General features: G+C 38.8%; 2 protein-coding genes and 1 long non-coding RNA gene across 5 annotated transcripts in view; 2 read left to right on the top strand and 1 right to left on the bottom strand.

Annotated features, from left to right (window-relative positions):
• The window catches only part of cdk14 (cyclin dependent kinase 14), a 180,217-nt gene extending 173,672 nt beyond the window's left edge, over nucleotides 1–6,545 (top strand). For all 3 annotated transcript variants that reach the window (XM_082150759.1, XM_082150761.1, XM_082150760.1), the window contains one exon: nucleotides 2,524–6,545. The gene's annotated coding sequence lies outside the window, so the exon portion shown is untranslated. The remainder of the gene's footprint in view (nucleotides 1–2,523) is intronic.
• Nucleotides 1–14,287, bottom strand: part of LOC309484536 — a 312,401-nt gene that overhangs the window by 157,678 nt on the left and 140,436 nt on the right. The gene's annotated exons all lie outside the window — the stretch shown is intronic.
• Nucleotides 9,511–13,194, top strand: fzd1 (frizzled class receptor 1). The gene has a single exon (XM_082150743.1). It carries the CDS (start codon nucleotides 10,058–10,060, stop codon nucleotides 11,675–11,677), a length of 1,620 nt encoding a protein of 539 aa, XP_082006869.1. The 5' UTR covers nucleotides 9,511–10,057; the 3' UTR covers nucleotides 11,678–13,194.

The raw sequence follows: 14,287 nt of genomic DNA, 5'->3' as shown, positions 1-14,287 counted from the left end.
GGGGTAACAGTTCGGTAAGTTAACACACGACTAATCCGTTCTACTTCTACCACCTCAAATTAAAAACGAAACATGATATCACTGAATACCAGCGCGCGCGTATTATTCCCATTCCAATATATCTTAGTGGTGTAGCACATAATCTCGATTTTAAGAATCGTTGTTGTGTTTCTTTTTAACTGAAAAGACATCAGTTAGACAATATTCTAATTTTAAATTTGGGGTTTCATAAGCTCCAAGCCATAATAAACATTAGACCTACTTAAGTCTCTGCAGCTAGTGTACTTACATTTTATTTATCTGCAAAATGATGTTGTATACTTACAGTTTTGCACAATAAATGTTCTCAAAACTACATACACCCTTTAAAAAAAAATACATTTAGCAGTTGTTTAGCATGGGTCTGTGTAATCTGTTCTGAAATGGTTTTATTATAATATACTGTATATCGTTATCGCAAGAGGCTGCAATGTATATCACAATATAGATTTTAGGCCATATCGCCCATCCCTAATTGATAGCCTATAGTAGTTGATAATAACATAGGCCTACCTAATGTTGCCTACGGACGGTAACAGTACAGTAGTAACCTTTTACAGTCTATGAGTAGAACAGCTTTCTCAAGCAGTTTGTGATGCATTTTGGAAACAGGAGATGAGCCCCTGGTCTAATGCGCCACCTGGCTTGAGAAACCCGTTCTCAAAGACTTACTTTTATAGTCATTATTTGGGTAGCACACATATTCTGAATGCCTTCGGCAGAATTCAAATGAGCCATTTTAATCTAGATTAATCTAGATTAATTTCAAAATTAATCTAGATTAATCTAGATTAAAAAAATTAATCTATGCCCACCTCTAAATATTATACATCATATTATTGTCAATTAATGCAGTGTTTAAGTCAAGTATTTAAAATACAATGCACAGAAGGCAGATTGATTCATATGTTATACTATAGTGTACCCACTACTGTAGATGCATAACCATAGGGCTGTGCATAACTGCCTATAGGAGTATTTTCAGACATAATTAGGTTTTGCATTTGGATATATATTTAGAGATTGTCAAAGACTACTTCATCTTTTTTTTTCATATCGGAAATGCATTGCACACATTTGTTAGACTTCAAGAATGAATGTAAATATAACTTGAAATCCCTTTTATTTGTTTCATATACAATAATTAAGCAACAAAAAGGGTAATGCAATGAATTCATAAAACTTTAACAGTTGAATCAATCTTTTAAAATGTAATCAAATGACATAACACAGGGGTGATATAATGACAATCATTCATTTGCAACATTTTTAAACATCTTTACTTTTATACTGTATAAATTAAAACATGGATGAAAAAATATCTTGGTTTTATGATATTTCTTTAATAATAATTTTTGAGTAGAGAATTTTGCAACATGCACACTAAAAATATTTTGAAATCATTTTCACTTGCAAATAATTACAAAAATATCAAAAATGTCTCAAAAGGTTATTAGCGATATTGTTAATAAATATCTATTAATCGCCCAACCCTCAGCGGATGTAGTTGGGTGGGTTTGAGGACAGCAGTGTGTTCAGAGCTGGACAAGTTCAGTCGGTTTCTCCTCACACACACACACACACACACACACACACACACACACACACACACACACACACACACACACACACACACACATGTGCTTTGGGCTCTTGATAAAGGCAGCGTCCTTCCATGATCTCTGATTTCTGGCGCACACACACTTGCAAATCCTCCAGGAATGGTTTTCCAAAGACATGGATTGAAATCAAGTGGGGGAAGGGCCTCACAGAAAGGAAGAAAATTCTAAATAAGAGAGTAGAAAAGGGAGAGGGAATAACAGACTGAGAGAGAGAGAGAGAGAGAGGACTCACAGAGATGCATGCATTATTTATTAGCAGGATGGTCAATGGGGAAAAAAAGGAAGATTAGCAGAGAAACAAGCGAGCCGGATCTGCCCTTCCTCACACACACACACACACACACACTCACTTACGTCTGCATCCCATCATCCTCCTAACCAGCATTGTGAAGCTGCTTTAAAAATGTAGTTTCACTCTAGCTATGGTGAGACACCAGAGGTTAATAGAGGAAAAACATTAACTGATAGATATCACCATACTTTTCTCAGATGATTGATTACAATAAGAATTGCTAATATAAGTTTTCTGAAATGTTTAAAGGTGCAAATGAGGCATTATCTAATTAAATATGCACTCATTTGCATAGAACAAAAATCTGAACATTGGATAAAGCCAGGATCAAAATTCATGTTTCATTTTGTTGAAGGTTTTTAGAGGTGAATTTGAATCTCTCTCAGAATAAATCAGAATATACTGTCAACAGCCAGAATATAAACACATTTCATGTATGAAGAAACCTTCAGAATATAGATAAAACCGTAAAGTTTGGTGTATGTAAAAGATTTCTGACTCGCCGCCTACTAAAAGTGCACATCAGGACTGTCGCTGAAAGTTTTCTCTCTTTTTTTTTTTTTGTTGCAGGTTGACGCTGTCAGCTGTCAAGATGGGAAAAGGACTAAGAAGAAAATGAGATGGGAATGTTTATTTAAATTATTTAATTTCCGGCTGATTTGACCGTCCATGTGGGACTGAGAGCAAACGAGGCAGCTTGAATCCAGTCGAGTCCAGTTTTACCATCAGGAATGTTGCGTAACATTCCCACATCGACGGCATGCGAACGACGTTCGTTAACATCAGACTTCAAAAGGCAATTAATACGAACTGTCTGTGTATGTAGCTACCTATGTACGAATGTATGTATGTTTGTACAGTTAAATATACATGTCTATCTAAGAGAACAAACCAAATGCCCTTCCGCGCACAATCACACATTAGAGAAAAAAAAGTCCAAGCTGGCATTTCGCATTTCCCCTGCAATCTTCCACACTGATGGCGATGGCACGATCCCGCTGCGCACCCAATAACGATGACAATAATTCCGACAGTAATAAGGATATTGCGGTTGCAGCCTGATGGTGCACATTGACTCACTGCAGGGAGTGCGCTAAAGCAATTAACACCATCACTAATCATCATCCAGGCGGATAAATACGGTCCTTGAGTCTCGGTGTACGTCTGCGTGTGCGTTTAAATGAGTGTTAAATACAGGCAATACGCTTGCACTGGTGCTACTGTGCATGAGAAAGAAAGACGGTCGTCCGCGTTTGGAAATTAATCTGTGTTCGCTGTTCCTTCCGAAGGCCCATGACAATCTTATAATGAATTGCACTTGCTAACTGATCATTAAAATTACCCCAACCATTTTTGCAACGTTACTTTGAACTGTTAAAGGATGTTCACACAGAATTTTTGGTGTAAATCGTATGCCTGTGCTAGTTGGACTTCTCATTGCATGAGCGCTGCATTTTTTGCATTACATTTATGCACTTTGTAGATGCTTTTATCCAATTTGCATTGCATTTAAAGTATACTTTTAATGTGTTCATGCATTCCCTGAGATTCGAACTCATGATCTTGACGCTGCTCTACTGTTTTAACTAAAGGAATGCTTTAGCTTTCAATTTATATCTAGATATGTCAAGTTAAACCCCTGTATTGTTAAAATTCTGTGTACCATCATTATGTTCCGGTTCAAATCGGCCCTATTGGGATTCACCAATAATCAGTCTATGAAAAAAATTATTAAATTAAATTAAATTAAATTAAATAAATAAATAAATAAAATCTAAAACAGTATATCAAACAGTAAATCTTTAGTATTAATACTTCTCACACATTACAAAAAAAAAAAAATAACCATGATAAACTGTATTTAACAGCTATTTTTTCCAAAAAAATATGAATATTATTTTTAAAAATTAAAATTTTTTACAATTACAAGGAAACCGGAAAATTCCGTCAATGGCAGGAAAAGAGTTAAATGACCAATTTAGATTTTTTTATTTATAAATTTTTTTGGGTGTGTGCGTGCTTTCCCAAAGCTCAAACAGTAGAGCATGGCGCTAGCAATGGCAAGATCATGGGTTCGATTCCCTGCAAAATTAGCATGCATGAACTGATATGAAGTTACACCTTTAAGGCAACGTACATTTCTTTGAATAAAAGCGTCTGCCGAATGCATACATGTAAATGTAATTTACTGACTTAAACCTTAAAATCTGTTTAAAATTGATAACATCACTACCGTAATAGACATTTTATATGCTCATTCCACAACACCTCAAAGTGTCGAAACTTTGCATGACCCTAAATGAGAAATAGTCACACAATTTCAAGAAAAAAAGTCCTGGTTTATCAGTATTTGACAACTCAGAATTTCTGACCCACAAAAAAAAAAGAAAAAAAAGGTGTTGTGGGTCAAACTGACCCAGAAAACCATTTCTATTCCACTATATCCAGCTGTTTTTAAATGCAAGAATGCGCTGTGTGTGAACGGCCACCTAAAGTTTCAGATCATTGATGAAGCTAATGCATTTCTCAAGTAGCTTTTCAAGACGTCTGAAGAGCCCTTCCCGAAGTGCACTACTCTCTCAGCCTGCGTATCTGATCGCAGTTCTCAGAACGCCAGCGTACAATACTGATACTGCTCTTCCTGTTAATGTCCGTACAGTTTGGTTTCTACAAAGCAGATGATCAAGTGAGCAACATAATGAGATCATCTACATTTGAGTACAGTATTTTCTCTTTCTGTCAGTATATTGTAAAAACATCAATGTGACGTATGTGATAAGTGCAAGAGCTAATTTAACAAGAGCAATGTTTGGCCCTGCACTGTTAACATACATGGTTCGGATAAATAAGTATAATGAGTTCAGATTTGTACAGTAATGCCATCGGACAAATCACCTTGTTTAGAAACAGATTGTTTAATAGGTCAAAAGCGAATGGAATGTGTGCAGACGTGCATGTCCAGGGACACATTATCAGTTATTATACAGTACAAATCCAGACATGATCCCTTTTTATTGTATTATTAATATTTGTACTTCTTGAGTCAGCTTTAGTCATAATAGTGTGACTAACGGTCGGAGGACTAGTTAAAGAGCAATGATGTTTATGGAATTTAAAAGGTCGTCGCCTTCTGCGAATGCACTTTTCAACATATTTGTGCAACATTCCAGCTAATAAGGTCACACCTTATTTATTTTGCACCTGTAAATTTGTTAAGGCCACGTGCACACCCCACAGCCTAACTATCAGTCGTTATCCAGTCACTCCGGAATTTGAAATGGTTGATATATTGATAATTAGAGCAACATTTCGGCTGTAAACAGGAAACATGGAGTCTAACATGTTTGTTTTCAGCTGACTAAAGAAATGTTTGGAACTGAACATATTTGAATGTGTTTTTGCTCCCAAGTCACTGAAGGAATTATGCTCTAAAATACGACAGAGTGAATCCAATGCTTTATATGAAACGCTCAGAAGTGGAGTGACACCCTTATTAAATCTGCAGTGTGAACGTGGTCTTATTCAACTAACCGGTTTATACTTCGAACATTGTCTCATCCATATTTTCAGAGTGACTTTTCAGAAGAGAGCTGTAATTCTGTCAGAAGCCAGCGTAACGGGGCCAACATTAATGTCTCCACACCTGTTGCGACATCACTGGATTCCAGCCAGAATTAGCAGCCGAATAATAATTTTTCATGCAACGTGCGTGCTTTAAACATGTAAGAGCTCCTCCTGCCTTTGTGGCAGACACAGCCTTGCATGCAAAACCACATGCTGGTTTTTTTAGGTGTGTAGAGATTCTCCTTTTTTTTTTTTTTTTTGTGCTGGGCAAGAAAAACGTATGAGACTTGGAATGGAGAAAATAGAAGTAATAATAATATTATTGCACATTTAGCACTGTGACGAACACACAAATCACAAACAAAAAAAGAAGACATCATGTTTGCATAATCATTGGCGCTTGCTTCAAAGTTGGTTATTAAATCGATATATATATATACATATATATATATATATATATATATATAAATGTGTAAATCTACCATGAAAAGGGAACAGCTTTAGTTTCCCGGTTTGCTTTATTGGACATGCTATGGAATGTGCTGTCAATACCATGCTATTCACTGAATCTTTAATTCATCTGTGAATATTTAATCTTTTTGTAATCTTTGTTATATACTAGGCTGTATATAGTATATGACGAGGGGTCGAGACGCCAGTGTGACAGTGGTCTTGACTAATTCATATTCCGTATATATACTGGTTGGGGAAGAGGCGTCGAGGTTCGACATTGCATCCCGCTGTGCTGAACACTGAATCTGTGTTTTTGCTTCACTTGCCTATATATATTTTGTTCTTTTTGTAAGATGCACTGAAATAATGCAGAATTTTGACAAACAGTTCTGGAACCTAGAAGTGTAACTGGTCACTTTATAACAAACGAAACGTAGAATATATTAGAGTAGTAATTGCATTATTTGTTAGAAACTGTATGTAATGTTATTATGGAAGATGTAATGTCCTTCTGTAAATGTTGTTTATCGTTGTTTTACCTGAAATAAATAAAGTTTATTAATGCTTCAAACCAACCACCCTTTTCACAATTGAACCTGCACATAAGTGATGATTTGGAGATCTGTTGCATTGATTTAAACAGAAGATGGCATTAGCATGTGACTAATCTGAACTATTTTGAACTATATTAACAAACTGAGATTAAAAAGTGATGACGTTTGCTTTTGCAATGTTTAACCCTTTCATGCATGAATTATACAATGTGTTTTTTATTGTAGCACTTTATTTTACAGTCCTGTTTCCCACGTACTTATTACAGTAATTACAATAACTGGCTAATAACTAGGTACTAACCCTACCCCTAAACCTAACCGTAACCCCTGTAGTTACCTTATATTACCCAGTATTTTCACTGTAAGTACACGTATTGTAAAAAATAAAGTGCAACCGTTTTTATTGCTTCTTAGGGCATGAAAAACAAGATTTGAAGAACAAAGAGATTTTCAGATCTCCACTTGAGTGGATGGTGTGCGTTTTTGTTTTTAACTGAAGAGATACTGTATTAAACATTAATACAGTAATAAAACTGTGAATAAATGCAAAAACAATAAAATATATGCAAAAAAATATATAATACAGCTTCACTTATTGCAAAAGCTATTTAGTTTGTTCCCGTTCGACCAGCCGACGGAGAAGCACTTCACACACGTTGAACTTTGCGTGTCTTTGATATCCGAACATGAGGACGTGATTCCATCAGAGATCTACAACCGGTGAAGGTACAGCTCTGTGGAAATGCTCATGCTTCCGATTTAATTCTTATTATGTTCAAAATAGGCAAATTTCTACCGTAACGCTTCTCTCTGAGAAACTTCAGACTGAAATCTACATTGATCTATTGATGTTTTCAGACAGTGGAAAAACTAGCGATCAGGGACCGGTTACTTAAACTGCTAAGACTAGTCTTACTAGTTATTCATCAATTTTTTTTCTGTAAGACTTCATAACTTAAAGCTATACATAAAAATGTAGATTGGTCTAATTTGTTACCAAGAAGTATGACTGATTACCCCTAACTAACTGCTAGTTGGTCATAGTTCTTAAGACACCCTTAACATAATGGCAATTATGCAAATGACGGTGCAAGTGTTTTCAATCTGAAATAAGCAGTGTTAGAGGTAACGCATTACAAGTATCATGTAATCAGATTACTTTTTTGATTTAATGGGTGAAGTAATGCATTGCAAGTAACGTGCATTATGTAATCAGATTACTTTTTTGATGTAACGAGTAAAGTAACTAATAGCAAGTAACATACAGTACATAATCAGATTACTTTTTGACATAACTGCAAATTACATTCTAATAACACAGATACTTCTATCTACAGACAAAAAAAGTTAGTGCAGCTGGAGTAATTTCAGGATAGAAGGAATGGATGGATATTCCAAAGCAATTTGGCATTTCTAACTGGCTGTCGGCCAACTTGGTTTGGAGTAAAAAAAAAAAAAAAAAAATCCACATGCAATGGCTTGCCACTTGGTGGCATAGGATGATGCACTAGTGTTCACTGTAGTGGTTGGTGTGTGTAACTATGCCATAAAAAATAAAAAAACATGCATAAGAAAGAAAAAGGCTTTTTGAATAGCTGGTTAAGTCAAATGAGGAACTCAAGGACTCACAGTCAGTGAGTTTACATGTCATCTTGACTCAACTTTAAAGAGAACTTTATGCTAAAAAGGTTCTACTGTATTGCATAATACTTTCATGTTTAACAGGTTATTTAAATTTTTCCATAAGTGATAGAGTATGTTTACAAACTTCTCAATTCATAAAATTGAATTCAAATTAAAATGAACTAAATAAATCAATTAAAACTAAATCCATAAAATGATCCCATGATAGGAACCCCTAAAAAGTTCTATATATGAAGTGCCTGACAGAAGCTTTTAAAGTTCTATATAGAACCTTTTCTTCTAAGAGTGACACATTTAAAATGCAATATATTTGAGTTTTGCTCTTTGACTTGTGCACAAATTAATGTCCAATATGAGCGACAGAACTGGTTCAGCATTTCATGCATGTTATCATACAAAATGGAAAATGAATATTTACTCATGCAAAAGTTGTTTTGTATTCCAGCCAGTATCCAGACTCTTAGTGAAGGCTGTCTTTACATTCCCCTGTCATAGCAAATCATGTTCCTCTCATTTCTCTCACAGACACACACAGTAACCAATAGGAGGACAGCAGTCTGAGCTTCACCTTAGGGGCCGTCTCTGTTTTGTAGACTGCAAGCAGACTGTGTTCGCTGACTTTTATAAGTATGCAGATGGTCAGTAGCCTATAATTATTGGCTGTGTGCGTATACGGTAAAAACATTTCACAGCTTTATGTCATATACATTTATGCATTATTCATTCCATTGATGGAAATGAAAACAAAGCTGTATTTGGGATAGACTTAGCCTACTGTCTGTTCAATAGATTGCAAAATAATGTTTTCCTAGAAATTCTGTTAATGTATTTTCAATGTTTCATCAACAATCAACCAGAGCTGCGTACAGTATAACTCAATACATGAAACGTCATGATGAGGTCATGTGACAATGTCAAATCAAGTCAAGACTGTGATGTCGCAAAGTTCAAATATAACGTCAGCTGTAAAGCAAGCAATAAGACAATTGTCAAATGTTGATGTAATTACTGTACTTGTACTTGCTGCATTACATTTTTAAGTACAATCAACTTGGGTGTGTAAGTAATTTCAACTTAAATTACATTAAACTGACTTACATTACCAACAAACAAAATGTTTTAATGACAACATGCATTACTAATGAAAGTTCATTAGTAATGAAGCAAACTGGAGACAAATGGTGTTATTATTTAGCTCAGTTTACTTCAAGCTTGGTTCTCATCCTTTAAATCGATAATATTACAGAATATTAAGTGTCTTTTTAAACCCCAAGACAAAGGCAACAATGCAGCATATATATATATAATTACATCCTGTATCTGAATGGTTTTGTTTACAGTATACAGTGTATAATGTTTAATTCAGTTAGCAGCCTACTCCATTCTGAATTTGTATTTGTCATGGAAGCAAAACTTGACAAGACAAATATAGCAGCATTCTCTTTGACTTACTGTTCGTCTGTCTAAAGTGAGCTGGTAAAATGCGTTCCATTCGACAACCCTATACACTCAAAGAACAAACGTTAAAAGAACGTAAAAAGAACGCAAAACGAACCACAAGCGAAAGAAATCTCGACGCTCCCTAACACGAGCCATCTGTCCGTAAACCCCGCCCGCGTTTCGCTTATGAACAGCAGACAGCGGGGCGCCTGGAAACAGGTTTGAACAGCTCACAGAAACTCTGACTCCACACAGCGCGACTCTTTATTCTTGTCAGGCATTTGTGTGGATTTCTTTTCTTCGCTCGTTTCGTAATCCGAGGAGCAGCGTCTGGGGCACCGCCGCACTTTCCTAAAAGTTTGTCCGGAGTAAAAGCCCGTTTGACAGGATAAATCAACAAAAGGAGGAAGAGCGCTGGCGCAAAAGGAGACAAACCGCAGAAGGAAAGTATGGCCGCGCGCGATGCGTCCGCGCTCTTCCTGCTCGCCTTTGGAATATTGGGAGTGAGCGCGCAGTACGGAGACCGCGGCATGTCGATTCCCGAGCACGGCTTCTGCCAGCCCATCTCCATCCCTCTGTGCACGGACATCGCGTACAACGAGACCATCATGCCCAATCTCCTCGGCCACACGAACCAGGAGGACGCGGGACTGGAGGTGCACCAGTTCTACCCGCTCGTCAAAGTGCAATGCTCGCCGGACCTCAAGTTCTTCCTGTGCTCCATGTACGCGCCGGTGTGCACGGTGCTGGAGCAAGCGCTACCCCCGTGCCGCTCGCTGTGTGAGCGCGCGCGGCAGGGCTGCGAGGCTCTCATGAACAAATTCGGCTTCCAGTGGCCAGAGAGTCTCGCGTGCGAATCGTTCCCGGTTCACGGCGGAGAGCTGTGCGTGGGTCAGAACACGTCGAGCGCGCCCGTCAACCCGACGCCAGATGTGACACAAGCGACACCCGACCACAACCGAAAGGGGCGTTTTAAATGCCCGGCGTCGCTAAAAGTGCCGCCGTACCTCAACTACCGCTTTCTGGGTGAGGAGAACTGCGGCGCGCCGTGCGAACCCAAAAAACTCCACGGGATGATGTACTTCAGTGAGGACGAGCAGAAGTTCGCGAGGATTTGGATCGGGATTTGGTCGGTTTTGTGCTGCGCGTCCACTTTGTTCACCGTCCTGACTTATTTGGTGGACATGAAGCGCTTTAGTTACCCGGAGAGACCCATTATATTCCTTTCCGGGTGTTACACGATGGTGTCCATCGCGTACATTGCCGGGTTTCTGCTGGAAGACAAAGTGGTTTGCAACGAGCAATTCGAGAATGAGTTCCGGACGGTGGTGCAGGGCACCAAAAAAGAAGGCTGCACAATTCTGTTCATGATGCTGTACTTCTTCAGCATGTCCAGCTCCATCTGGTGGGTCATTCTGGCGCTCACCTGGTTCCTCGCGGCCGGGATGAAATGGGGCCACGAGGCCATAGAAGCGAACTCCCAGTACTTCCACCTGGCGGCGTGGGCAGTCCCGGCCATCAAGACCATCACCATCCTGGCGGTGGGTCAAGTGGATGGAGATGTCCTGAGCGGAGTCTGCTTCGTGGGCATCAACAGTGTGGACGCGCTCCGCGGCTTCGTCCTCGCGCCCCTGTTCGTCTACCTGTTCATCGGCACCTCGTTCCTCCTGGCGGGGTTCGTGTCTCTGTTCCGCATCAGGACCATCATGAAGCACGACGGCACCAAGACGGAGAAGCTGGAGAAGCTGATGGTGCGCATCGGCATCTTCAGCGTCCTGTACACGGTTCCGGCCACCATCGTGATCGCGTGCTACTTCTACGAACAGGCCTTTCGCGCGCAGTGGGAACAAACCTGGAGCGCGCAGTCGTGCAAGACGTACGCGGTGCCGTGTCCCGCGCACAACCCGCAAATGAACCCGGATTTCACGGTGTTTATGATCAAGTACCTGATGACACTGATTGTGGGAATCACATCTGGATTCTGGATATGGTCCGGAAAGACGCTGAATTCATGGAGAAAGTTCTACACGAGACTGGCAAACAGCAAACACGGAGAAACAACAGTGTGACGAACTGCTTTTTTTTTATCCGTCACTTTTTTTCTGATGGAAAAACAACTGTTTAAACAGATGTACATAAACATTGTGATTTTTTTGTAAGTATATATTTGTATTTAAATCTCACGTGGATGTTCTTTTTTAATCAAAGGAACTTTTTTCTTTGGACAGACCGTATTGTTTTGGAGATTATTTATGCCTTTTCTCTTGGAATGTTCTGGGTGGGGATCTGTTTTTTAAGCCTGTATGTAAAACTGTGTCTTTTTTATCGACATCAGTATTTCCACGGGCAAATATTCAAACTGCTTTTTACATGCAAATAATGCAGAAATAATAATAATGTGTGTGAATTGTGCACCCAGCACTTATGGCTGCATATAATGGAAAGAATTGAGCTTTAAATTAAAGCTTTGTGACTGAGATTTGTCTGAGTGCATAGATGAATTATAGTACTGGAATGTTTAATGGAGGCTGAGAACAAAAACAGTGAGTGCTCATGGTTGATGTGTGCTGGAAAATCTGCTTAACCCAGCATGAACTGGTTTGCTGGTCTCCCAATCTGGTCTGGCTCGGAGAGCAGCAATCTCAGGCTGTTTTAAAATGTTTTTAAGATGTAAAGTCAAGTGCCTTTTTTCATTTTGGAGCAGCATTGGGCTCAGGCCTGCACTTTTGTTTAACTCAAAGAAATGTATACGTGTGTTTCTTCAGTCTGTAATGATGCTTCTGAAGGCTGTGTGTTCTCCAATGGCTCTTTTGCACAGAAGTACCTCTAAATATACAACTAGAACAGGATGAATGGTGTTTGCAATGCACTTCTCAAATAGTTTAATGTCTGTATTGGTATCGTAACTAATCCATGAATATGATGTGAAAATTGGCATGTTGACTCTCTGGTGCGAATGTGTAGCGATAAATCGGCCGATATTTGGCCCTTTTGAGATGGTCAGCAGCGATAATCGTGTCCGCTCGTCCTGTTTGTCATTTCCAAAATCTACCGGCAGGCGTGCCGATGGATAATGCAGTTTGTTTTCAGATTTTTCAGTAATGCTGCATTTCATTTCTGGTTATCGGTATCAACATCAGCCATTAAAAAGCCCACATCGGTCAAGCACTACATAGTAATACACAGCAACCTGTTCATAATTCTTCATGGTTTGTCATGTCATCGTGTGCTTTTTTTTATGCCCTTTACTGATCATGAGAAAATGTTGATTCTTGATTGTTTATGGCAAATATCTCATGCAAATGAATGTTTTTGTTTTTCCAAAGGAAAATGCACATGGTGATTGCGGAAAGCACTGGCTGATAGAGACCTGCTCTTAAACTCCTGTTCTGTTGAGATGCGTCATGCATGAATCTGACATGTATTTAATCACTCTAGCATTACAGTTTTCTACACCGATGACATCTGTTATTTTCTGCTTTCTCATACTTCTGTGATACTATCAAAAAAAACCTTTATATTTATAGACAATAGTTTATATTATTCACTTCTTTAAAGAATAAACTTCTCATTTGTACAAAATGTTTCTTTGCTTTGGCAAGTGAGTTTGTTTTGATGGCTGATTTTTTTCTTTTTTGTTTTCCCCAAAATGTAAATCCAGTCATCATTTACTCGCCCTCATGTCGTTCCAAACCTGTACGATTTTGTTCATCTTTGGAACACAAATGAAGATCTTTTTTGATGAAATCTGAGAGCTTTCTGTCCCTCCATTGACAGCTACGCAACTACCACTTTGATACTTTTAAAAAGTTCATAAAGAGATTGTAAAACTAATCCATATGAATTAAACCGTTTAGTCCAAAATTTCTGAAGAGACTTGATTGCTTTATTTGAAGAACAGATTGAATTTAGGCTTTTATTCACATTCATCAACTCACATCATTTGTGGTAAACAGAAGCTCAAGCGTGTTCACTTGACATGCAAGAACCAATGAGGTTCATTCTCGTGTTACGCATCACGTTTGAGCTTCAGCAAGAACCAATGAGGTTCATTCTCGTGTTACGCAGCACGTTTGAGCTTCAGCAAGAACCAATGAGGTTCATTCTCGTGTTACGCAGCACGTTTGAGCTTCTGTGAGAACCAATGAGGTTCATTCTTGTGTTACACATCACGTTTGAACTTCATCGAGAACCAATGAGGTTAATTATCGTGTTACGCAGCACATTTGAGCTTCAGCGAGAACCAATGAGGTTCATTCTCGTGTTACGCATCACGTTTGAGCTTCACCGAGAACCAATGAGGTTCATTCTCGTGTTACGCATCACATTTGAGCTTCACCGAGAACCAATGAGGTTCATTCTCGTGTTACGCATCACGTTTGAGCTTCAGCGAGAACCAATGAGGTTCATTCTCGTGTTACGCATCACGTTTGAGCTTCACCGAGAACCAATGAGGTTCATTCTCGTGTTACGCAGCACGTTTGAACTTCAGCAAGAACCAATGAGGTTCATTCTCGTGTTACACAGGACGTTTGAGCTTCAGCAAGAACCAATGAGGTTCATTCTCGTGTTACGCAGGACGTTTGAGCTTCAGCAAGAACCAATGAGGTTCATTCTCATGTTACGCAGCACGTTTGAGCTTCAGCGAGAACCAATAAAGTTGTTCTCACTTGTCGAGC

This window comes from Leuciscus leuciscus (assembly GCF_965113295.1).
Source record: "Leuciscus leuciscus genome assembly, chromosome: 20".
In the NCBI taxonomy this organism is placed as follows: Eukaryota; Metazoa; Chordata; class Actinopteri; order Cypriniformes; family Leuciscidae; genus Leuciscus; species Leuciscus leuciscus.
This window is presented reverse-complemented; position numbering and strand designations above follow the sequence as displayed.

Coding starts and splice junctions, on each gene's coding strand:
- fzd1 (XM_082150743.1), top strand. CDS start 10,058: ATGGCCGCGCGCGATGCGTCCGCGCTCTTCCTGCTCGCCTTTGGAATA.